The sequence below is a fragment of the Megachile rotundata genome, chromosome 11, assembly GCF_050947335.1.
Source record: "Megachile rotundata isolate GNS110a chromosome 11, iyMegRotu1, whole genome shotgun sequence".
Lineage (NCBI taxonomy): Eukaryota > Metazoa > Arthropoda > Insecta > Hymenoptera > Megachilidae > Megachile > Megachile rotundata.
Window position 1 is genome coordinate 16,084,068 of NC_134993.1, and position 22,762 is coordinate 16,106,829.

At 44.1% G+C, this 22,762-nt stretch overlaps 2 protein-coding genes across 8 annotated transcripts; one reads left to right on the forward strand and one right to left on the reverse strand.

The window, feature by feature from the left end:
• The first annotated feature begins 208 nt into the window (after positions 1–208).
• LOC100877035 (fibrillin-2) lies at positions 209–20,451 on the forward strand. 6 transcript variants are annotated; one of them, XM_003707682.3, is made up of 42 exons: positions 210–507; positions 1,505–1,965; positions 7,600–7,682; positions 8,135–8,242; positions 8,304–8,438; positions 8,591–8,693; positions 8,763–8,947; positions 9,036–9,284; positions 9,358–9,513; positions 9,654–9,938; positions 9,996–10,118; positions 10,181–10,429; positions 10,534–10,653; positions 10,715–10,930; positions 11,007–11,206; positions 11,283–11,463; positions 11,532–11,837; positions 11,938–12,279; positions 12,387–12,512; positions 12,587–12,920; positions 12,984–13,150; positions 13,207–13,535; positions 13,850–14,276; positions 14,346–14,699; positions 14,771–14,884; positions 14,977–15,135; positions 15,191–15,405; positions 15,465–15,822; positions 15,877–16,022; positions 16,082–16,190; positions 16,252–16,539; positions 16,610–17,035; positions 17,096–17,344; positions 17,401–17,604; positions 17,661–17,786; positions 17,848–18,087; positions 18,170–18,342; positions 18,419–18,613; positions 18,673–18,777; positions 18,847–18,999; positions 19,067–19,270; positions 19,340–20,451. In XM_003707682.3, exons 2-42 carry the CDS (start codon positions 1,811–1,813, stop codon positions 19,556–19,558), a joined length of 8,616 nt encoding a protein of 2,871 aa, XP_003707730.2. In that variant the 5' UTR covers positions 210–507; positions 1,505–1,810; the 3' UTR covers positions 19,559–20,451. The 6 variants fall into 6 exon arrangements, with proteins under 6 accessions (XP_076393390.1, XP_003707730.2, XP_076393388.1 ...); XM_076537273.1 differs by having other exon boundaries at positions 1,610–1,965; XM_076537274.1 differs by having other exon boundaries at positions 1,613–1,965.
• Positions 20,452–20,511: 60 nt separating this feature from the next.
• LOC100877707 (galactose mutarotase) lies at positions 20,512–22,455 on the reverse strand. Of its 2 annotated transcripts, XM_012295916.2 has the most exons (7): positions 22,032–22,450; positions 21,805–21,935; positions 21,538–21,731; positions 21,305–21,478; positions 20,988–21,232; positions 20,786–20,927; positions 20,512–20,722 (listed from the first exon to the last, which is right to left on the reverse strand). In XM_012295916.2, the coding sequence occupies exons 1-7, from the start codon at positions 22,127–22,129 to the stop codon at positions 20,528–20,530; spliced, it is 1,179 nt and encodes a 392-aa protein (XP_012151306.2). In that variant the 5' UTR covers positions 22,130–22,450; the 3' UTR covers positions 20,512–20,527. The 2 variants fall into 2 exon arrangements, with proteins under 2 accessions (XP_012151306.2, XP_076393396.1); XM_076537281.1 differs by lacking the exon at positions 20,786–20,927 and having other exon boundaries at positions 22,032–22,455.
• Between the last annotated feature and the right edge of the window lie 307 nt (positions 22,456–22,762).

Genomic DNA, 22,762 nt, shown 5'->3' on the forward strand with positions numbered 1-22,762 from the left:
TCCCACACACGCGCAGCGTGTTGACAGCGTTGAAGAAGAGAAAAAGGAAGGGGTGGGACCATCCATGCTCTTCTTCTGGCGCGGCGTTCTTGCTCGTCAGCTGGACGCGGCCGCGAGCAAACGGTCTGGAAAAGAAGGGAGGGAAGAACGAGGGAAGGAGAGACGGGAAGACGAGAGAAGAGAGAGCCTCTTCTCTCCAGATGAGCTCTCTTTCGGAGCGGCTCGTCCACAATCTGCTGCTCCAGTCTCGCGTCGAGTCCCGTAGGCGCATCTTTTCGGGGCTCGTTCCCTCTTGCCCTTCGACACCGTAGTGTTTCCGAAAACTTTAGGAGGAGGTCTTCTTCGAGGGCTATATGTAATCGTGCAGTTCGATCTTTTTAATTTATCGAGGGAAGAGTTCGAGTGGGAGGGTGCATGGTGACTTGGGAGTTTACATGAATGAGGTTCGGTGTGTTTGGTAGAATCGTATGGGGGTTCATGGTGGAGTGATGTTACCTTCGTTGACAGGTATGGATGATTATATATGGAGTAATTTGCGATGGGGTCTTGAAGGGTGTCGATGCTTCGTTGGGGTGGTATACACTTTTGTTACTGTCATTTTAACTCTCTGTACATTCGACTTTATATCAACTTTTTGTTATAATTAAAACTCTTTGCCTTTTATGGGGTGTACCATATGTAGCTGTGTCAATATCCTACACAACCAAGTGAATTTTACAAATTTAAAAATTTCGGACTTACATAATTTTTAATAAATTAGGGAAACTTCGTAGAGAAATTTCGCTTTCGAGGATACAATAATAAGCTAATTACCGAAGTTGTCAAAACAAGTTAATTAATTGAGAACTCTGTGTAGTTAATTATACACAGCTCATTTATTTTCCTCTCGCAAATACGGCAAGTAGATTTCTCCTTTTTGTTCGTAAATAGATCTCGTGGAAAATCGTTGCAGCAAAACGTGCAAACATGGTTGGTTTTTATACGAGTTTTGAACGAGCATGCTCACATTATGGAACTTTAGTGATAGCCTCTGCTCGGTTTGCTTTTGCGTTATGATAACGAGAAGCGAAGTGTGTAGCGTCGTGTTGCGAATTTTCGACGTACCAATCATTTTTCTTTTCGTATCTTTGTACAAAGATTCCGAAATATTTAAAAGTAGATATTAGAAGTTTTGATAGATTTTGTAGGGTTTCAAGATAAATAGTTTCTAATAATAAACGACTTGAAATTTAATTTCGTAGTTCCTGACTGGTCTCCGTCGGAGGAGCAGCTATTGTGAATATTTATATCAGAAGATAGTTCCATCTATCTCATCGTACTAATTTGGCGCTTCCGGAAAGGCGTCATAGCCAGCACTGAATCGCGACAATTATCACCCGTTGTCTCTCGGCTTGACGTGGCAAAATTCTTGCTGCCATGGTGTTCCGAAAGTTTTATTACGGTTCTTAAATAGAATTAATTAACACAATCTATAATGTTCATTTAAACACGGGATTATTTACAGAATGACTTAAATATTAGAGGAGACTCGTAAAAAAATCGTGAACGAAGCATCGGTCAACCCCTGTAAAAGTCTCCCTAAAGCAGAAGAAGAGCTCTTCTCCCGCAGCAGAATTCCTCGCGTGTCAGATTACCCATCGGCCGTTCGATCAAGAACCATGATCGAGGATCCGATCGTGGTGTCGATCGCGAAGCACCGTTGAATCGTTCGAGTCCCTCAGTGTTCGAATAGTGATCTAGTACCATGAGTGTGACACGAGCCAACGAATAACTAGACGGATCGTGTTCGAACAGTTTGTCGCTTGAATCGATGTTGCTGGCCGTGAAAATGCCGAACCAAGTGTTGTTTCTCGCGACGTGGTTGCTGCTGATCGTTCCCCGAGGAATCTCGGCAACGGGACAACGTTACACCACCAGCTCGACCCAGGATCTGGACAACACTCTGCAATCAGTACCACCTCTTGGGTGAGTATCGAGTTATCGAACATCCGTGAAGCGTGAAACGTTCAACGGGGCCAATCTGTGATCACCGAGGGATATCGATGGCCACGAGACAGTAATTTTCGTACCGTGTGATCGAAGATAGGCCGCGTTATGCTTGGAATTCGAGGATAATCGGGATGCTGTATTTATCTTTTCCTTTTTTCTTTTATGGGGATTAAGGGAATTTATTCTCCTCGCACGACCATCAGGCAATTAATTTACAACCGATTTATTTGCCCATTCGGAAAATACGAAAGTTTAAGAACTCCGGAGAATAAAATCGAATCAGATCTAAGGCGACAGAAAATATCCCTTTCATTTTCGTTTTATGCCATCTCATCCCGATCGTATAATAGCAATCTGAAGCGTGATTAAAATACCAAAGACGATTAATCTTTTTGATTTTAGTAGCAACGTTCGGAAACGATCGAGATGGAAAATCGATTAAACAGATTCGTGATCGAATTCTCAGGCAGCGAGTGGTAGTCGTTTGACAGGTCCCCGAACACTCGCGTACGTGGGAATGTCAGTGATAAAGCTGTTTTCAGCTCGTTTCTATTTTTACTCGGCCGTTAGGGAGACAGGAATCTAATGAAATCGCTTCGACATCTTACTTTCTGCTCTAGTTTCGTTTTTTTCTTTTTCACGTTCGAGTGACGTAATGTCGCGCGTCTTGGAACAGCGTAATGTTTATCACGTGTCCAATATTTCTTTCTTGCCGCTTCGAAACATGCTGTTAGATAGCAAAAAAAGAATCCTCCAGATTCTTCAACGGCTTCTCCCGACTAAATTCCCTTTAATTTATTTCACGTGTTGCTAGTCACATTTATTTTACAGACGCTCGAAATGGCTGCCGCATTTAACTCGAGCTATTCGTTTCAGCCGACTTAATTTAATCTAGCTAACTATAACCCAGTCAGATTTAATAAATTTCAACGACGAAAATTAATTCAGCCCGAAGTAATTTTATCGCTTTATTCTGACGACGAGGTTAGGTTAGGTTATGCTCGAGGAATAAATTCTTTCAGGATATTAAACCGTATGGCTGCGTATCATTGAACTTTCGCGGGTTAATATACATTAGCAGATGCACAGGAACGTATATGTACGTCGGTTGTGCAATCAAAGGGTTAAGCTCAGTCAGTGGCGAAGGTCAAGCGTCGAACGAAGTGTTCCCAGGCGATTCGCGGAAAACGTTTCCGCTTGGAAAGCCGCGCCAATTGACTGTAATTGACGGCTAATAATAATAATAATGATTCGTCGACTGTTTGATTTCGCACTTGACACGATGACAGTGTTAATTTGACTTTCTCCTCTTTTGAAATTGAATTGATACCGTACATATAACGTAATATGCAGATAACCCAATTTGAAGAGTTATCGTCTCGTCGCCAGTTGTTCAATCAGACAGAATCTGCGATTTCGCAAAATTGTACGAGGAACCTCGTTTTCAAACATGTTTTTCTCGTAGATTTTACACTCGACTGATATTGATTTTGATATTGACAAATAAATGCACATGAATCTCAATTAATGTCACGGTGGAGCAATTAATGTTGCATCGATAAACAATTAGAGAATGTTCTGGGAGGATAAATGTGCAATCGAAAGAGGATCGGAATGCCATGTAAATGGAAGCTTGTGACGGTTTATTGTACAAAAGCCACGAGAACGGACGGTATTAGCCAGCCCCGCGGAAAAGTAATCGACATTAGCGGGGGTATCGTATAACTGGGAGCAGAGGAACTAGTTTGTTACGGTAAAAGATTCTTGGCAGCTCGTTGCACGCGATAGTGGCACCGCGGGGATCTCTCCCGACGTCGCAGCCGGTGAATCTCGATACGGGGAAAAATAAGTATAGTCGGAATAACGACGATCTCGTGATTTCACTTAATACGGGACATTAGCCGAGGCGATAACGTCAATCCAGTCGGCGGTTTTGCCAACGTCGAGGTTGTTGCCATTTAACTCCTTCCCCATTGTCCACGTTTAAATTTACCGCCAAATCTATCATCTTAATTACTCTCCTCTGTCGCTATTTTACATACAAATTGAGATCGCAATTTGTTGTGACGTAATTTCATGACATAAAAGCATCGCGAAATGGCACTTATATCACATTGATTTAAAGATTAATCGATAATTCTGGTTCTTGTGGAACAAACAAGCTGTTAGCCAATCTTCGGTTGAGCACCGATCACTAGACGTTCAATGTCTTTGACAATCCTTTAATATTTCAATCATTTGATAAAACAGTAATTTGTAGAATTGCAATTTGAAAGCGATGAAAAATGTACCCTTGTTATATCAAAGATCGAAGAAGGTTGTTCGACAAATCAAAGATTCGAACGACGGTAATCCGAGATGTTTCTTTTTCATCGACTTTAATCGAGACGCGTTTCAGGCGCGAAACGATAATTGATGCGACGTATTAATGGCGCAATTGATCGCCACCGGTTAGGTAGAGTCGCGTGAAACGTGTTTCTAATTGGCCGTGACAAGATACCAGGCTCTAATGCGTCTTTATTAATGAAAAAGTAGCTCGAGTGTAAAGCTCGTTGGATTCGCTCGATTTTCGATGGCCTTCTACCTCAGGGTCGATTAACGCATGATCCCGGATGATTGACGCGAATTTTCCTCGATTAAATCGTGTAATCGCCCCGGGCGGAGGATGTTTCGTGATAGTTCATTAACGCCTATACTCTTGAACGGACTACTTTGTAGAAGGCTGCCCTCTCGTGATAAAATAATTTGTTAAATTGCCGAGGATTGCTGTGACTAATTGTAATGGTCGAGTTTCACGACATTGAAATAACAAAATTCGACTATTTATTTATTAAATCGATACGTTGAACAGGCCTTTAATAAGGTTTCCAAGATCGTAGAAAAATGAGGATGGCAATGAAGAAGGAGGCTGGTTAGTCGAAGGCGTGTAATCGGCCAGTTAGATAGATAACTCGTGCCCTACAATCGATGAACTTTGTCATTTATCGGTTGTACTTCTCCAGCCGCGACGATAATGTTCCCAAGCAAATTTATCGCCGGTTTACGATATTTACTTACAACTCTCGAATTAAATGGACTGCTGCACCTCGGGGTTGACTCTTTTATGATTGGACGGTTTAGAGTCTGACACGATTTCGTGACATATCACTTATTTTTCACTAATCGGTATTTTAATGCATCCGAGAGGAGTCGTTTTGCAACGATTAATTTTCATCGAGGAGGTAGACTATTTTGTGCTCAGGGGTTGAAGAATTCGAACAGTGACGTCATTCTTATCGCACGACGAACCGTATCACTTGAAATTGAGATTTCGCCGAATCCGAGTTATATACGTTCGACCCCATTCCAGCGAATCGATCCTAATTGGCGAACAATTCTCGTTACCGACGATTTCGACCGAAACGTGTCAGTATGCAACGTAGCCACTTTTCCTCCCCCCAGTTCCTCTTCTTTTCACTTCCGCTGCGTTACGTAAAGGCTTCGTTTAGTCTCGACTAATCCAACTTGTAGACTAACCGTGAATAATTAAGTGATGATCCCATTAGCCGTGAAATAGGTCCTATTTTCGACCCGTCATCGACTTGTGGGAACATAACCCTTGCGTCTAAGAGGATTATCTCGTGTTCTTCACTCGTGGGGTGCTTCTGACATCTCCAAAGATAGGTCCAGTAATTTTTAACCTACGAGTAGGTTACTGAAAAAACACCAGACGTATTGAATTCATCTTCGTTTACAATTAAGCTCACACATGTTCAATTGCGACAATCACCGATTCCTCGTCGAACCCTTTCCTCTAACAAACGTACAATAAATTTCCATCGCAGTTTCGTAACAACACTGTCCTTAATAAGCAGTTTTAAAATGACCATAAGTCATAAATTAATGTTCTACCTAATTCGTCGTCTCGTTTTTTCCACCCCACTCCCTTGCACTTTTTTCTCGCTCACTGGTATGAAAGCTATTCGAGCTTAGAAACTCAACACGGTCTACTTTATTAGTCGCCTTTTGATCGCTTTAACTGTTAATGGACCATAATCCGCCATCTCGACAGAGCCATTCCAGCGGCCGTTTCAGATCCATTAAGTGCACTTTCCAATTGAACTTTTAAACCCACACCCGCCGCTGAGGCTGTTTAGACACGCATCAGGGTTTGTGCTGTTGGTTTATTGGATTATTGCGGGAGCACGCATACCGCGAACCGCTTTGCGAATTAAATCGATGAACAGGTCATTTTTCAACGCTTTGTTTTCTTTTTCGTTCACTTTCTTTGTAACGCGGTTGAAGAATGATTTAACATCTGATCTCGGTAACATCCAGTTACAATATTTGGTCGTGTAATTACAAATTATTCGAATAATTACTTAGTCCGCAATGTTTCTCCAATTAGCTGTTAATATTTGAACATCGTAATTAAACGTCGTAAATCAATTACATATATAATTAGTAAGCAAACAGGTATTCAAATTTATTAGAGGATTACCTGATCAGGTGACATTACTCAAGCAGGTGACTGCCAACATCATTTCCATATCGCGATAAATACAGTTTCCTCATTAATAATATTGAAAGTCAGCCAGCATACGATAACGTTGCTTCAAAAGATAAATCGTTCACGAACAGGCAGAAGGGAGCAACACCAAAGGTGTCGTCGTCGACGCGATGATTGATTTTTATCCGAGAAATTAATTGGAAAATTATAGTTCGCACGAAAGTTGCGACAGGTAAAGATCTCGCCGGTAATATGTATGCAGATCAGCTGCTCTTTCGAAAGGGCATCATCGAATTCATTATCAAATTGGAAATCGTTGACAGAGCATGGCGGTGGCGCGAAGGCTGTAATTATGAAATAATGAGCAGCTGCATATAACGATACCCTTCCTCAACGGGCGTATAATTTGTTGAATAAACAACGCGTCAAACATTGGCCAATTATACCGGTGTAACGAAGGGGCTCCGATACGTTGTAATTCCGCGCTATTCGATTACACGTTCAATTCGATTTACCGTAATTCGATGCGATTTAATCCGGCACTGTAATTTGACGCGTTGATTCAATTCCGAGACTGCACGCGACTCGAGGTAATTCCACGCGGTTCAATTCCGTACTTTCGATGAATTAACATCGACATTGAACGCTGAAAAAGCCAAAGTTCCGTTCGCGAGTGATAAGGCGAAACGGGGTCGACGCGTTGTCGGAAAACGGAAACGCGATTTTTAGCGTGGCGGTAAACGGTATGTCGTGGCACGCGCTGACAAGAAGAAAGAATGGGAAGAGAACGTGGTGTGCCACCTCGGAACAAGGCGGCCATTCACACGGACCGGCTCGTGATTAACGTCAGCTGCTATATAGCCGGTCTCCGAGTACGCGCCACTTACGCCTTGGCGCCGCAACTCGCTGCGCTTACGCGGATTTACACGCCCGTAAACACGACCCCTTTTTCTCTTTTTTCTCTCCGCAGCTGATAATCAAACGCTCTATCTTGCGGAGAACTATTTACAACACAAGTTAAATTCGTTCACTTTTCTAAAACTTGTCAATTTTAAAAAAATAGTCCAAACTTTTAAGGGTAGTTTATTCCCAAGAACTAAATTCTAATTATGTTTTGCCAGGCCAAACGTGTGCAGGTCAAGATACAAGAATTACTGCTGCCCCGGCTGGACGAAGAAGCCCGAGACCGGTCTCTGTGTAATCCGTAAGTACGCAACAGGCATTTCGAACTGAAAAGTTCAATTATAATCCCCCGGTGAATTTTCCCGTCTAATTGGACGTGATCTCATAAGCCGTTGTTGGCCTGCTCGAACGCGGTCAATTTTAGCTGCGATTATCGAAAGGGACTGGAAAGTAACATCGATGATCGAACACGCTTTTGCATGGCGATAAATAATTGCAACGTTACGTAATCAGCGGATAAATAGATGTTCGTACCGCACGATCGATCGACTCGGATGAAATTGCTTTAATGGTTTGTTACACGCTTCCTGTTGATCGTATTGTCTACCGTGTTTGCCTATCGAAATTGCTTTTCGATGTATCATTCTGTTTGGATTAGGTGTTCTATTACTGTAATTATTAACAACGTGTATTATAGAAATGCTAAATGTTAGGAGCATTGATCGAGATACTGTAGATTAAAAATATTTATAGCGGTGTGTACGAGACGATGCGGTTCACTGGGCAGATGCATCAGACCAAACATATGTTTGTGCGAGGGTGGCACGGTAGCCTCCTCTTGCAGTAGTAGCCAAACCAAAGGTAATATTCCACTACAATTTTTCAACTAACAATGATCTTGACAAGCCTACTTTCGTAACAGCTTCCAGCCACGAAAGTGGAAACGCGTTAGACAGGGGTGAGTCCGGTAGGTGCAGGGCGCACTGCATAAACGGAAACTGCGTGGATGGCAGGTGTCAGTGTCGTAGTGGATACCAAGGAGAGTTCTGCAACGAACGTGAGTTAGATCATAGTTTTCATCTAGGTCAGATTTGATATCCGTTTACGTCATTTAGACCAACATTGATACGTCATCTAGGTCAGAATTGATACCAAAAGTAGAATTTAACGTGAATGTTTTTGCTGCTTTAAATAAATTGTATTTAACAGCGATCTGTCGCGAGCCGTGTCTGAATCAAGGAAGGTGTATCGGTCCAGATCGCTGCGCCTGCATCTACGGATACACAGGTAGACGCTGTGAAACCGATTACAGGTAAACATCTCGTCGAATCGAACCGAAGTTTCAATTAACGCAAAGTAAATGCATTCTCTGTCCTTGCAGGACCGGTCCTTGTTACACGAAGGTAAAGAACGGTCAATGTTTGGCGAATCTTCAGGGTGTCGTTTGCACCCGACAATTGTGCTGCGCTACTGTGGGCAAGGGTTGGGGTCACCCTTGCGAAAGGTGTCCGGCCAGACTCGATTGCGAACTAGGACACTTGAAAACTAATCAAGGCCAATGCGTCGGTAAATTATAAAACCACCGTCTCATTTGCGAATTATTCAGCGACATGCACGACAAATATTCAGAATTTCATTTCATGTAATTAATTAGATATCAACGAGTGCGAAGCGATACCAGGGTTATGCGAGGGTGGCAAGTGCCTGAACACTCCAGGATCGTTCACCTGCGAATGTCCTGATGGGCAGGCGAGAGACCCCGAGACAAACTCCTGCAAGGATCGGGACGAGTGTCAGGAGGAAGGAATCTGTACAGATGGACGCTGCGTGAACACAAATGGCGGATATTACTGTCTATGCAATCCTGGATTCATTCAGAGCCAAGATCGAAAATTCTGTATCGGTACGAACAATTCAAAAATTACTCCAACAAATTATTAGGACTTAAGATGCATTTTTGATCAATAAAATTGCAGACGGGAGGCAAGGACTATGTTACACGTCGGTGAACAGGAACGGTCAGTGCAGAAACCGACTAGCAATGAGGCTGAGCAAGAAGGATTGCTGCTGCGGCAAGAACATGGGACGCGGTTGGGGCGACGAGTGCTACATTTGTCCCAATCCCGGAAGTGGTACGTAGAAACAATAGAAATACCTCCGTGAAAGAACGTTTAAGTGGAGCGTTCGAATTAAAAACGAAGCCGCCCAGGAGGCACGGACAATGTTTACGGTAATTGCGAGTAACGGGAACCGTGTTATTACTCAATTATAGACGATTACAGCAGGCTATGCTTGCAACAATTGCAACCGATCACCGCCATAAACGAGTGCGTTCTACGACCGGACATTTGCGGAAGCGGGAAGTGTATCGACACGGAGGATGGATACGAGTGCGATTGTTATCCCGGTTTCACGAAGAAGGCTGGCAGATGCGAGGACGTCGACGAGTGTCTCTTGGGATACTGCCAGGGTGGCACTTGCCAGAATTACGAGGGTAGTTTTACCTGCCAGTGCCCTCCAGGTTTCGTCGTGTCGGGAGAGGGAAGATATTGCACAGGTAATTTTTCGTAGGTTCGGATTAGACGAACATAGAGAAATTTGCATTTTCTTACAGATCACGATGAATGTCAGGACACAGGAATGTGCAACAACGGACACTGCATCAACATGAACGGGTCCTTCAAGTGCAAGTGCAACGATGGTTATGCTTTGTCACCTACGAGGAACACTTGCATCGGTAGGTTTCTTTCACAGATGCGATAAACCTGAGGGCTTTTTTTAATGCGAATATGGTCACAGATATCAACGAATGCGCCGACAATCCTCGTATCTGCTTGAACGGAAGATGCGAGAACACCCCAGGATCGTATCACTGCATCTGTCAATCTGGATTCACCGCGTCACGAGATAACACGTTCTGCGTCGACATGGACGAGTGTTCCACCAGTGGCATGTGCGAGAACGGGAAGTGCGTGAACATGGAGGGTTCTTTCAAATGCGTCTGCGACTCTGGCTTCCGGATCGGGCCGGATCAAAGCCACTGCATCGGTGTGTGTCCTCATACCACACTTTTCCAATTTAACTTTCAGAATTTATTCCAAATCTTTGTCTTTGCAAAAATTTATTATACAAAGATACTTTTCTCTCGTTAGATATCGACGAGTGTCTAAGCGGACCCTGTCAGAATGGACGCTGCATCAACACCCCTGGCAGCTTCCGGTGCGAATGTCACCCTGGATTCAACTTAGGACCAGATGGAAGATCCTGCTTAGGTCTGTCCCCAAAATTTAATTTCACAATCCTGAACAGAACTGAGAATTCTACTTCTAACAGACACGAGAAGAGATTTGTGCTACTCGCAATACAAGGATGGACAGTGTTCTAATCCGACATCGACAGCGGTGACAAAATCAAGTTGCTGCTGTTGCACCGTGATCCTGGGTCAACCCATGGGCTGGGGAAGTACCTGTCAACCTTGTCCACTTCCTGGCACCACAGAATTTGATGCTTTGTGTCCCCATGGAGCTGGAATGACTTACAATGGAGATGGTAAACAGAATGTGTTGAACGCATAATGAATATATTAGCTACTGAGTGCCTCTTAATTTATGAAACTATGAAACAGACATCAACGAGTGCGCACAGAACCCCAATATCTGCGTGAACGGTGGTTGCGAGAACCTGATGGGAACCTATCGCTGCATCTGCGACAGTGGCTACGAGGTGGACTCCACCGGAAAACAGTGCAGCGATATAAATGAATGCGAACTAGAAGAGTCCCTCTGCAGCGGTGGTCAATGTCGAAACACGCCCGGAAGCTTCCAGGTATATAATCTTCCCATTACCCCAATTTAAGTGAATTAAACCTATCCCAGAGATTCATGGTTTGGTATTCACACAGTGTATCTGTCCAAGTGGAACGAGATTCAACACGCAGAACCACATGTGCGAGGACATCGACGAGTGCGAGGAACTCGGTCCGGATGTGTGCTTGAACGGGATCTGTGTGAACACTCCGACTTCCTACGAGTGCGAGTGCTCTCCGGGATACGTTCTCGATCACAGTGGCCACATATGCATGGGTACAACAAATTTACCAAGCCTTCAATGTTTAGTAATAGAAATTTTCTGAGACCAAAACTTCTCTTAGATAACAGGAGGGGTTCCTGCTGGACGAAAATGATAGACGGTCGCTGCGAGTACAATCTACCGAGACTGGCACTCAAATCGGAGTGCTGTTGCTCGGTGGGAGTTGCTTGGGGAAGCCCTTGCGAGCTCTGCGATCACTCTCTGTGCGAGTGCTCTAAGGGATACGCGAAATTTGGCGGTAAAGACTGCGTTGACGTGAACGAGTGCGAACTGAACAGCGGAATTTGCAAAGGAGGGGGCACCTGTGTTAATACGGATGGCTCCTATCGCTGTGAATGTCCTCCTGGATTGACTTTGGACGCGACACGTAAGTACCTCCACACGTGAATTGATATTTTACAAGATAACAAGGCTATCACCTATGAATAGAATGTCGTTCTGATCGGTATAAACTTAATTTTGTTCAGATACCACTTGCATAGACACCAGACAAGAGACCTGCTACCTAGACTACCGCCACGGTCAGTGTTCGAACGCGATCGAGGGTCAATTTTCCAAGAGTCTCTGTTGCTGCTCCGTGGGTCGCGCATGGGGCACCGAAAGATGCGAGTCCTGCCCGAAACCGGGTACCCATGCCCACCAAGAACTGTGTCCCAGAGGACACGGTTTTACCGACAAGCAGGACATCAACGAGTGCATCGAGTTTCCCGGCATGTGTCTGAACGGGAGGTGCAAGAACACAGTTGGTACTTTCAGTTGCAAGTGCAATCAAGGTTTTGCGTTAGACGAACACGGCATCAAGTGCAATGGTAAGTGACGATTATCTTGGGTCAAAGGTGTTAATGGGACTCATTTATTCGTGTTGCTTCAAGAGCAATATTTTTGTGGTATTCACTAACAATTATCGCGTGTGCAGATATCGATGAGTGCGAGATCATGCATGGAGTGTGCGGGAACGGGACCTGTAGGAATACGCCTGGCAATTTTCAGTGCGACTGTAATCCTGGGTATCGCAGCAGCGATATCATGAAAATTTGCATGGGTACGTATCGTGTGGACTAACACTAACAAATTCGGAAGAACAAAAGTAAATTAACTAGTAGTTATTAATTATAGATATAAACGAATGCGAAGAGACACCAGGGTTGTGTCTAGGAGGTACCTGCATCAATACCGAAGGCAGTTTCAAGTGCCAGTGTCCTCCAGGACACGAGCTGGGTCCCGACAAGCAGTCCTGTAAGGACATCGACGAGTGCTCGAGAACCAGCGGAATTTGCTCGAATGGAGTCTGCGAGAACATGATGGGCACTTATCAGTGCATATGCGACGACGGTTATCAACAGACCGGGTTGAAGTCGCATTGCGAGGACATAAACGAATGCGCGGCCAGTAATGGAGGGTGCGAAGATATTTGCTTGAACACGCCAGGCAGCTTCTCTTGCTCTTGCAGGTATATTTTGATATATTAACTTAGACGATATAATTTTCCTATATGGAACTATTTTCTGAATAGCACTGGATTTGCACTGAACCTCGATGGTCGATCCTGCGTGGACGTCGACGAGTGCAAAGAGAATCCTCGAATTTGTAACGGAGGCAAGTGCAGCAACATCCCTGGCGGCTACATATGCACCTGCACCGATGGACTGCTGCCCGGAAAGGACGGAGCATCTTGCATAGGTAAATAAAAGAATTCTTAAAAGAGGACTAGAAATTAAAAATCCTATTTTCGATAGATGTCGACGAGTGCACTACGCAGCCCCAGATATGTGGCTATGGAGAATGCTACAACACCATCGGTTCCTTCAACTGTCGCTGCGAAGAAGGATACTCCGTGAAACCCGATGCGGGTCCTGGTTGCACAGACGACGACGAGTGTCTGCTAAATGCTTATTCCTGCAGCGAATTCGCAGAGTGCCAGAACACTCAAGGATCGTACGAGTGCACCTGTCATGAAGGCTTCGTAGGAAATGGAGTCGAGTGCAGGGACATAAACGAGTGCCTCACGAATAATGGAGGATGCGATTCTAACGCACAGTGCATCAACACCGAGGGATCCTTCAAGGTAACGTTTCAAAAAGTTTTATTAACGCGTGATTTTGAACACAGTACCGCTGGCATCATCTTGCGGCGAGTGCCTCAGGTAACGAAAGACGAAATTTCTTTTCTTTTTGCATAAAACAAACACATTTTGCAATTTGCGGAAATATACAACAGATGTACGAACTTAAAATAGCATCAATTTTCTTCATTTAAAAAAAATATGCAAATTTCTATCTTGGTTCCGACACTCACCGCCAGATGACGCTACCGACACAATTTCAAACCGTACAATTACAAAATCTGGGAAAAACTTGCAAATAAAAACTGAAATTGCAGTGTGTCTGCGATGCTGGCTTCCGAGGCGACGGTTACACTTGCAAAGACATCGACGAGTGCGCGAACGACAATACCCTTTGCGAGAATGGACACTGTCTCAACTATCCAGGCTCTTTTCGTTGCGAGTGCGAGATGGGTTTCATGCACCCTGACGAAAATAACGAGCAGATGTGCGTGGACATAAACGAATGCGAGATGTTCAGCAATCTGTGTGTTTTTGGACGTTGCGAGAACATATTTGGCATGTTCCGCTGCGAGTGCAACGAGGGGTACAAACTGGACGGCTCCGGAGGGAACTGTACGGACATCGACGAATGCGAAAATCCACAATCGTGTCAATATGGAACTTGCATAAACACACAGGGAAAATACGTGTGCAAGTGTCCGCCTCATCACGAGCTGGTTGAAGCGGGAAACGCTTGCGTTGGTCAGTAATTGAATTACTTTATTTAGTGACTTGGAGATTTGAAAATTAAAAACTTTTTTGGACTTCTAGATAGGAGAGAATCGTTCTGTTTCATCGGCTACGAACATGGAACCGGAAAGCCTCAATGCATCTTCGATCTCGCCTCCGCGGTGACGAAGGCGACATGTTGCTGCAGCATCGGAAATGCTTGGGGCAACAATTGCGAAGAGTGTCCGCACGAAGGAACCAAGGAATTCGAGGACCTTTGCCCTGGGGGACCCGGGTATAGACCTAATCGAGTCACCGTGATACTGGAGGACATAAACGAGTGCGAGGAGCACGAAAATATTTGTCAGAATGGACATTGCACGAACACTTTTGGTAGCTTCATGTGCTCTTGCAACGAGGGCTTCATTTTGGACGATACGAAGAGTAGCTGCATTGGTAATTTCATAAAATTATTTAAATAACGATATTCCACATGAAAAATTCATGATTCAATTCCTTGTTTATAGACATAAACGAGTGTGCCTTGCATCCACAAATATGTGGAGTGGGCTACTGCATCAATGATCAAGGGAAGTACCACTGTGAGTGTCCAGAAGGGTACATGGCTATGCCAGGAGGAAGTGAGTGAATTATTTAATAACAAACGATTAGATCAAGTATCTAAGTGAATATGTAATAATAGTTTCACATACGAATTATTTTATTTTCTCAGAGGAATGTGTCGACATGAGAAAAGAGTCCTGCTATCTGAACTACGACGCCGGTCAGTGTTTCAATCCCATGATGCATCCACAAACAAAAATGCTGTGCTGCTGTTCCATGGGTGCTGCCTGGGGAAGTCCTTGCGAGCCATGTCCAGCAGAAAGAACTCGTAAGTAAACTGTTATTTTGTTATAAACATGAATCGTAACTGAATTATCCTGCAGGCGAACACGAAATCCTCTGCGGTATGGTACCCGGTCAGATAATGAACCCCATAACCAACCACACGGAAGAAATCGACGAGTGCGCTCTGATGCCAACCATGTGTACTCACGGTCGTTGCATGAACACTCCTGGCAGCTTCGAATGCCAATGCGATCGCGGATATATTTACGACCAGGACTCGCATCAGTGTATCGATGAAAACGAGTGTTTACAGGTACAGTAATTTCGTAGTTAAGTTATCATTTTTCGGAGAATATAATCTTCTTTTCTCAGGTTCCAAATCCTTGCAGCGGCAATGCGCAGTGCATAAACAAACAAGGCTATTTCGAGTGCACTTGTCCAGCCGGGTACAAACTTGGATTGAGCCAACGAGACTGCGTGGACATCGACGAGTGCTACGAGAGACCCGGGATCTGCAACAACGGTGCCTGCAACAACTTGCAAGGCAGTTTCCAGTGCGTTTGTCATCCCGGTTTCGCGTTAACGAGGGACCGCGACAATTGCGTGGACATCGACGAGTGTCAACGTAATCCAAACATCTGCAATAACGGGACGTGCGTGAACACTCTGGGCTCTTACAAGTGCATTTGCTATCAAGGATTCAAGCTTAGCCCCAACAACGACTGTGCAGGTGAGTCGTTACTTAAGGAGTCGATGGTCTTCGATTATAACGAGTAAATTGTAGATATCGACGAGTGTCGAATCATGCCGTTCCTGTGTCGCAATGGGAGATGTCGAAACACGATTGGGGCATTCATTTGCGAGTGTGCCGATGGATACGTTCTGGCGCAGGATGGACAACACTGTAGGGACGTGGACGAGTGTCACGAGGTGAGTGATGAATTAAAAGACAAACTTGAGAATTTTAATAACACTAAAATTTGCACCAGGTACCCGGACTCTGTCCTCCGCCAGGAAAGTGTCAGAACCTGATGGGATCCTACATATGCAACTGTCCTCCCGGCTACGAGTTAGATCACACGCGCAGAAGATGCGTCGGTAGGTAAATAAAGTCTTACCAAATGAAAACTTCATACAAATGCAATTGCAATTTGCACAGACGTCGACGAGTGCGTGGAGACTCAAGGAATTTGCGAAAACGGTCGCTGCATCAATACCGAGGGTGGCGTGATATGCGAGTGCCCAGTCGGATTTAAATTGAGCGATAAACCAAATTCCATGCGATGCATCGACGTCAGGGAGGAGTTCTGTTACGATCGTTACGTGCCACATCTACGAGGACGGTGCACCCATCCTCGCACGGGTGCCATGACGAAGAAACATTGCTGCTGCACTATGGGCAAAGCTTGGGGCAAATATTGCGAAGCGTGCCCTTCAGAAGACAGTGGTGAGTATTCATACGTTCAAATTTCTTCCAAAATCAGAACCAGAAAGTAAAAATTACGATCCTATTCCAGAGGAATTCAAACGACTGTGTCCCGAGGGCCCAGGCAGGGACGACACAGGAATCGATCTGAACGAGTGCCTGTTCATGCCGGATGCCTGTGCGGGTGGCGAGTGCATAAACACGGACGGGTCCTTCAGATGCGAGTGTCCTTCAGGATACGTTTTAGACGCAACCGGAAGACGCTGCATAGACAACAACGAGTGTCTAACTGTGCAAAATATATGCGGTAATGGGACGTGCACGAACATAGACGGTGGTTTCGAGTGTTCCTGCAACGAAGGATTCACACCAGGCGTAAACCAGGTCTGCGAGGACGTGAACGAGTGCCTGGAGATGGGCAATCAGTGTGCCTTCAGGTGTCACAACGCGCCGGGCTCGTTCAGGTGCATTTGCCCTTATGGGTACACTTTGGCACCCGATGGACGACATTGCATAGGTAGGTAAACGAAGAAATTTGCGATGAATTATTTGGATAAATCGAACGATCTTGCTCCAGACGTAGACGAGTGTGCTACCCCCGCAAACAACTGCAAATATCAATGCAAGAACCTGATCGGTAGTTTCATGTGTATCTGTCCACCTGGTTTTCAACAAATTGGCATGACCGACGAGTGCAAGGACATCGACGAGTGTGCAATTAACTCGGGACTGTGTCGAAACGGTCGATGTATCAATTTAGAAGGCAGTTATCAATGCTACTGTTACGACGGTTTCGAACAGAGTTCGGACGGAAAATCTTGCATAGGTATTTACACAAGATCTAATCATTTAAACTAGTGGATAAAAAAAATTGTTCGTTAGATCGAAGAGTGGGATACTGTTTCCTGCAAACCATCGGTGGCAGATGTACGGCTAGGACTTCCGATTTGAAAACAGTAACGAAAGCGGACTGTTGTTGCACGATGGGTGCAGCCTGGGGTCCTCATTGTGAAATTTGCCCTACCAAGGATTCTGATAATTATAACGAGCTCTGCTTGGACAAAGGTTTCTCCGTGGACGGACAAGGTACTCAAACAATATACCTTTTATTATCACCGAAATAATTTGACGATCTTTCTTAGATATTGACGAGTGCAGAACGATTCCTGATTTATGCAGAAATGGTCTGTGCATCAATACTTTGGGATCTTATCGTTGCGTTTGCAACAAGGGGTACAAACCTGACAAATCTGGTACCCAATGTGTCGGTAAGTACTTCAAAATTAATATTAAATTATAGAAGGAAAATTTAATGTCAATAAATTGCAGACATAAACGAGTGTGAAACAGTACCGAAGCCATGCAAGTATAACTGCCAGAACACGGAAGGAAGCTTCATCTGTTCGTGTCCTGCGGGATTCATCCTGAATCCCGATGGAGTTAGCTGCAGGGATCTGGACGAATGCGCGACCGGAAATCATCTGTGTCAACAGAACTGCATCAATACTCAAGGAAGCTACACTTGTGGCTGCCAGGAAGGATACACTCAAGATGGAGACGCGTGTCACGGTTGGAAATCGTTATTGACCCACTCGGAAAATATTCCACAAAATTAATTATCGAATAATAAATCGTAATTTGATTTGTGTAGACATAAACGAATGCGAACAACATGGTACTTGTCCGAAACCGGGCACCTGCATCAACACTCTTGGAAGCTTCCGGTGTATCTGTCCGAGAGGATTCAAGCTCGATCAGAGTGGAAGATTTTGTGTCGATCAGAACGAGTGTGCTGAGGACAGCACTTGCGAACACGGCTGTCAGGTTAGCAATTTCTTTGCAATCTGCGTTAGCATTTTCTTGTAACTTCGAGGCATGTGAAAAATATTTTCTTGCACAGAATTTCATGGGAAGCTATCGTTGCGGTTGCCCCGATGGTTTCGTCCAACACTTGTACTACAATCAATGCATCGACGAGAACGAATGCAACACCTCTCCCTGTGGCGATAATACTTGCATCAATACTATCGGTAGCTTCAAGTGTGGCTGCCCTGACGGCTATCAGTTCGATAACAATTTACAGATCTGTGTTCAGGTAAGGTTTTTAGTGATTAACTAGCAATTAAATATTAAAACGGGGGTGTTAATGAATAGGTGAGCTCTGGGTGCGTAGGAAGCCCTTGTGCATTTGGATGCATCCCTAACGGGGCGAATGGTTTCATCTGTGGATGTCCAACGGGTTATCAACGAATTGGCCAGGTTCGTAAGGAAGTGTTTTAGAGAAGAGTCTCTTTCAAGTAATGTAATCTTTCATATGATTATAAATAGGGTCACTGTCTTTCGACGATAAATCCATTATCACAAGGACATTACGGCGAGGATATCAGCAATGCACCTACTTTCGTGATCAATCCCGATCCTTATCACATACCACCGGCGGATGATAAGACCATATCGACAGAGGGTTGCTTCTCCTGCAAGGTAAAGTCTATCCAAAAAATTTGAACCCCTAATTTCAAGCTTAGTTAAACGAATCAAATTCGGATAGATCAACGGCAAAGGCCGACACAGAAGGAGTACTCGAACGAGATTGAACGACGAGGAGATGATTGCGAGACGAAATGAAATCATGAAGAGAAGGTTCGTCAGATCTGCGAAGAGGCATCATCACGGCGAAGAATACGTTCTCAAGATCAGTTTGCGACAGACTAGGCACCGAATGAGAATCATCAAACTGCAGCCTGCTGTTAAGGTTATTTTAGTTGACTATAATTTTCTCATAAATCTCGCAATTAAAATTTAAACGACAAATGGTTCGCAGGACGAGATGGAGTACAAGATCGTGAAAGGGAACGAGGATAATCATTTCGAGATCGTGAACGAACACGGCATTTCTGCGTTGCATTTCCGCAGTCGATTGAAGAAACCCGATCGATTCAGGCTGTTGATTCACGGAGGTTCGAGAAATGCCAGCAACCAGGAGAACGAAGTCTGGGAAAGGCCACTCACCTTTAGAGTGCACTTAATAGTGACGGAGTAATTCCTAGAGGAACGGTGTTTCCGTTCTTTTAGTCAATTTTCGTGTCGCCACGCGCAACGGGAGAGAAATTAGCTGGGCTACAAGTATTATATACATGGCACGAAACTTTTTGAAATTCGTTCGGGCAGGCGAAGCCTTTAAACGCTTTTTAATTTGTGTTCATTTGACTCGCGTCGTCTCACTGCCAAATAACTTTTTTTTCTTATTCTTTCGCGTGGAAACTTGCGATTGATCCTTGGACAGCATTCAATTTCCAAATCTTTATATTTTTGGATTCTATTTCGTCCAAGGGTTATTAACACTGCCTCTGCCTTATTGTGTTTTACATTTTTTCTTCATCTACTGCCTCCAAATACTCGTGAAACTTAAAAAAGAAGACTAAAGAAACAGGAAACTGCAGAATTCTGCCACAATTTATCGTAGAAATTTAACACTCTAGGAATGTACAAACGAAAATGAATATTTTTCTAAGTTTAACGAATGTATACATACACAGACGTAGCTTTATATATTTATATAACGTTTATAGACGGCTAGAAGCGAATACGGTGCAGAATTCCAGGTGTCGATTTTTAATAAAAGATATTCGAGATTATAATTTTATATCACGATTATCGAACATCTGGAGCAACGTTTCTCTCGCACCGTTTAAGTGCCTTCAGGACAATTAAAAGAGAATTTATATAAGGCAAGTAACGTTAATCGATTCGATAATATGTATAATTTAATTAGTTGACGATCGATGAGTCCTGTTTATCAAAGAACACCCATACGATTGTCATTTACGATAGATATGTGAATAGAAACTATGATGGATAATTTTGTACAATCGATCGCGAATGCGAGGATTATTCCAACCGAGATGGTTCACAAATATATCTGTTATAAACCTATGACCCTATTTTTTATTCAAGAATTAAAAAATACTAATACAAGAAAAAGTCCCAATGAATTTGAGTTTTCTAAAATTTATATTTTGGACAATAGACCAAACTTATAAGTTAAATCGTGCACGTAAACTTCACCAGGGTACAATATACAGGGAGGGAAATTATTAATGTTGATTGCATTGGGGTAGTTTTGAGGGGACATAACAAATCCTCCGTGTCTCCGATACCGAACACCGTCTTTACCCCAAATTTCTCTCGGTTCCTCGTACATTCCCTGCAATAGATTCCATGTAACATCCAAAACTTAACAAATCGATCGAATTTAAAATTGTTCAACTTTATCGTAGTTGTCGCAATAATCCTCAAAGTCAGGGGGATAAACGCGATCGGGATCTGGTAGATCGTTTCCAGTGGAGAATTGCAAGCCAGGTTGGTTCGAGTATATCTCCATAGTTCTCCCCGAATTGGGATGCAAAACCCTGGATGCAGAGTTCGGAAAATTTTCCAACAAAAATATTCTCGCATTCGGGTTGGCTTACCTAGCGTGAAATCGGTAGACCCAGCAACTGGGGCTGGTTATGCAGAGGTTCTGGTTATAACCGCCTCCTGGTACACAGTAAAGCTTCTTCCTGGTGAGCCGTGTCGGTAAACGTAGATCGTAGACTGTTCGATCAACCGAATGTATAGCACCCGTAGGCAAATAGTTGTCTTTGATATCCGCGAACGTCCAACTTGCGGCGTTCAGGGAGACTATGTGCCTTTTTAATTCGTCTGGACCAGTTGCCTATGACGAAGATTGCTTGAGATTTCATCTAGTTCCTTATTGAGACAAAGTGACGGTCTGAAATCATCTTACGTGTCCAGCAAGATTCATCAAACAATTAGCAGTGATATTAACAGGTGTCGATTGTGTGGCAGTGGCTCGAATGTTAACTCGAAGATGATTATTATCCGTCCAAGAGTACTTAATCTGCGTTAACATATTTCCTGGATATCCTTCGCTATTTGCTGGACTCAAATACGACATCACCTGTTCGGGACATACTTCTATAATCAAATGTCGAACTACTTCCACGACGATTCTCGCACCACGTGTTTCTTCATTATGTAAGAATTCCAATTAACATTGTCGAAGCCCAGGAAACCTCCATTGAAATGACTGGCGCAATCCCTGTCGTTGATCGATAGGGAGTGAACCCTGTTTTCGATCTTCGCCCTCGCGTTCGATATTCGATTCACCACTCGTCCGATTATACTTCCCATGTACCTGTGCTCCAGATAACCTGATTATATCTTCACGAATGTTGTCGAGAAGTTTCGCAGAAGAGTACAGGAAAAATACGATTATCATTTTACCGCTCATGTCGTCGAATCCTAACACAACGTCGCCCAAAATTCCGAACCTGTTTGGAACCTTGATGGACTGAATACCAGCGCCCCAAGATATTAATTGAACCGATGCTCTGTGTCTATTGGTCATCGTGTATCTAGTCGAGCATGTAACGAAACGTTCAAATATCGATTATGCTTCGCTAGGGAAATATTTGCTTTCTTTACGGTATTCAATAGCGTCCGCAATTTACCTCCTGACGATCTCGAACGGTCTATTTTGTGCATTGCGATCCGGTCTGGGTACAAATCCGAAACCATCCTCCTCGATGAACGTACCCGCCACGGACATGATGCAACGTGAACAGCAAATTTACCCCGCTCCCTTTTCCGAACGATTTAATTCTTCACGGCGAATTTAGCTTTCTTGCATGTCTATCTCACCGAATTTCCGGCCATTCACCGAAATGTTTCCACGAGAATTTTTCCGCCGAGGTTACGAAACGTACCTGTTCCGAACTGGTACGGGAGCCAACTTCTCGTCGAAAGAAATCGACCGTGCACGGTGAACAATCGATTTCCGAAGGAGGGATTTACGATTCGGTTCTTTTTACGAGTGGTAAAAATACAATGCTTAGCAAAGACAATAAGCGTACTTAAGAAATATGTGCGGAACTTAACGCATGGGTAATATAACGCGTGGCTAACACGGCAATGTAACGAGTGTAACTCCGAATACTCGTTTGAGAAAATGGAAAGTTTGCGAACTGTCAGAGCACGTTTCTGCAAGAGGAAAAACAAGAATCGAAAGGCAACAGACCGCGAGCAAAAGCCATTACGAGAAATCAGGGTATTATCGCGGTAGCAAGCGAGCGACACAAATCCGACAAGCGAGTCTCGTTTTAACGCTTCGACGCCGCCGTGACGAGCGATCCCGGAGAAGCACGCGAGCGTCGAACGCGAAGAAGAAGAGCGACGGGCAAAA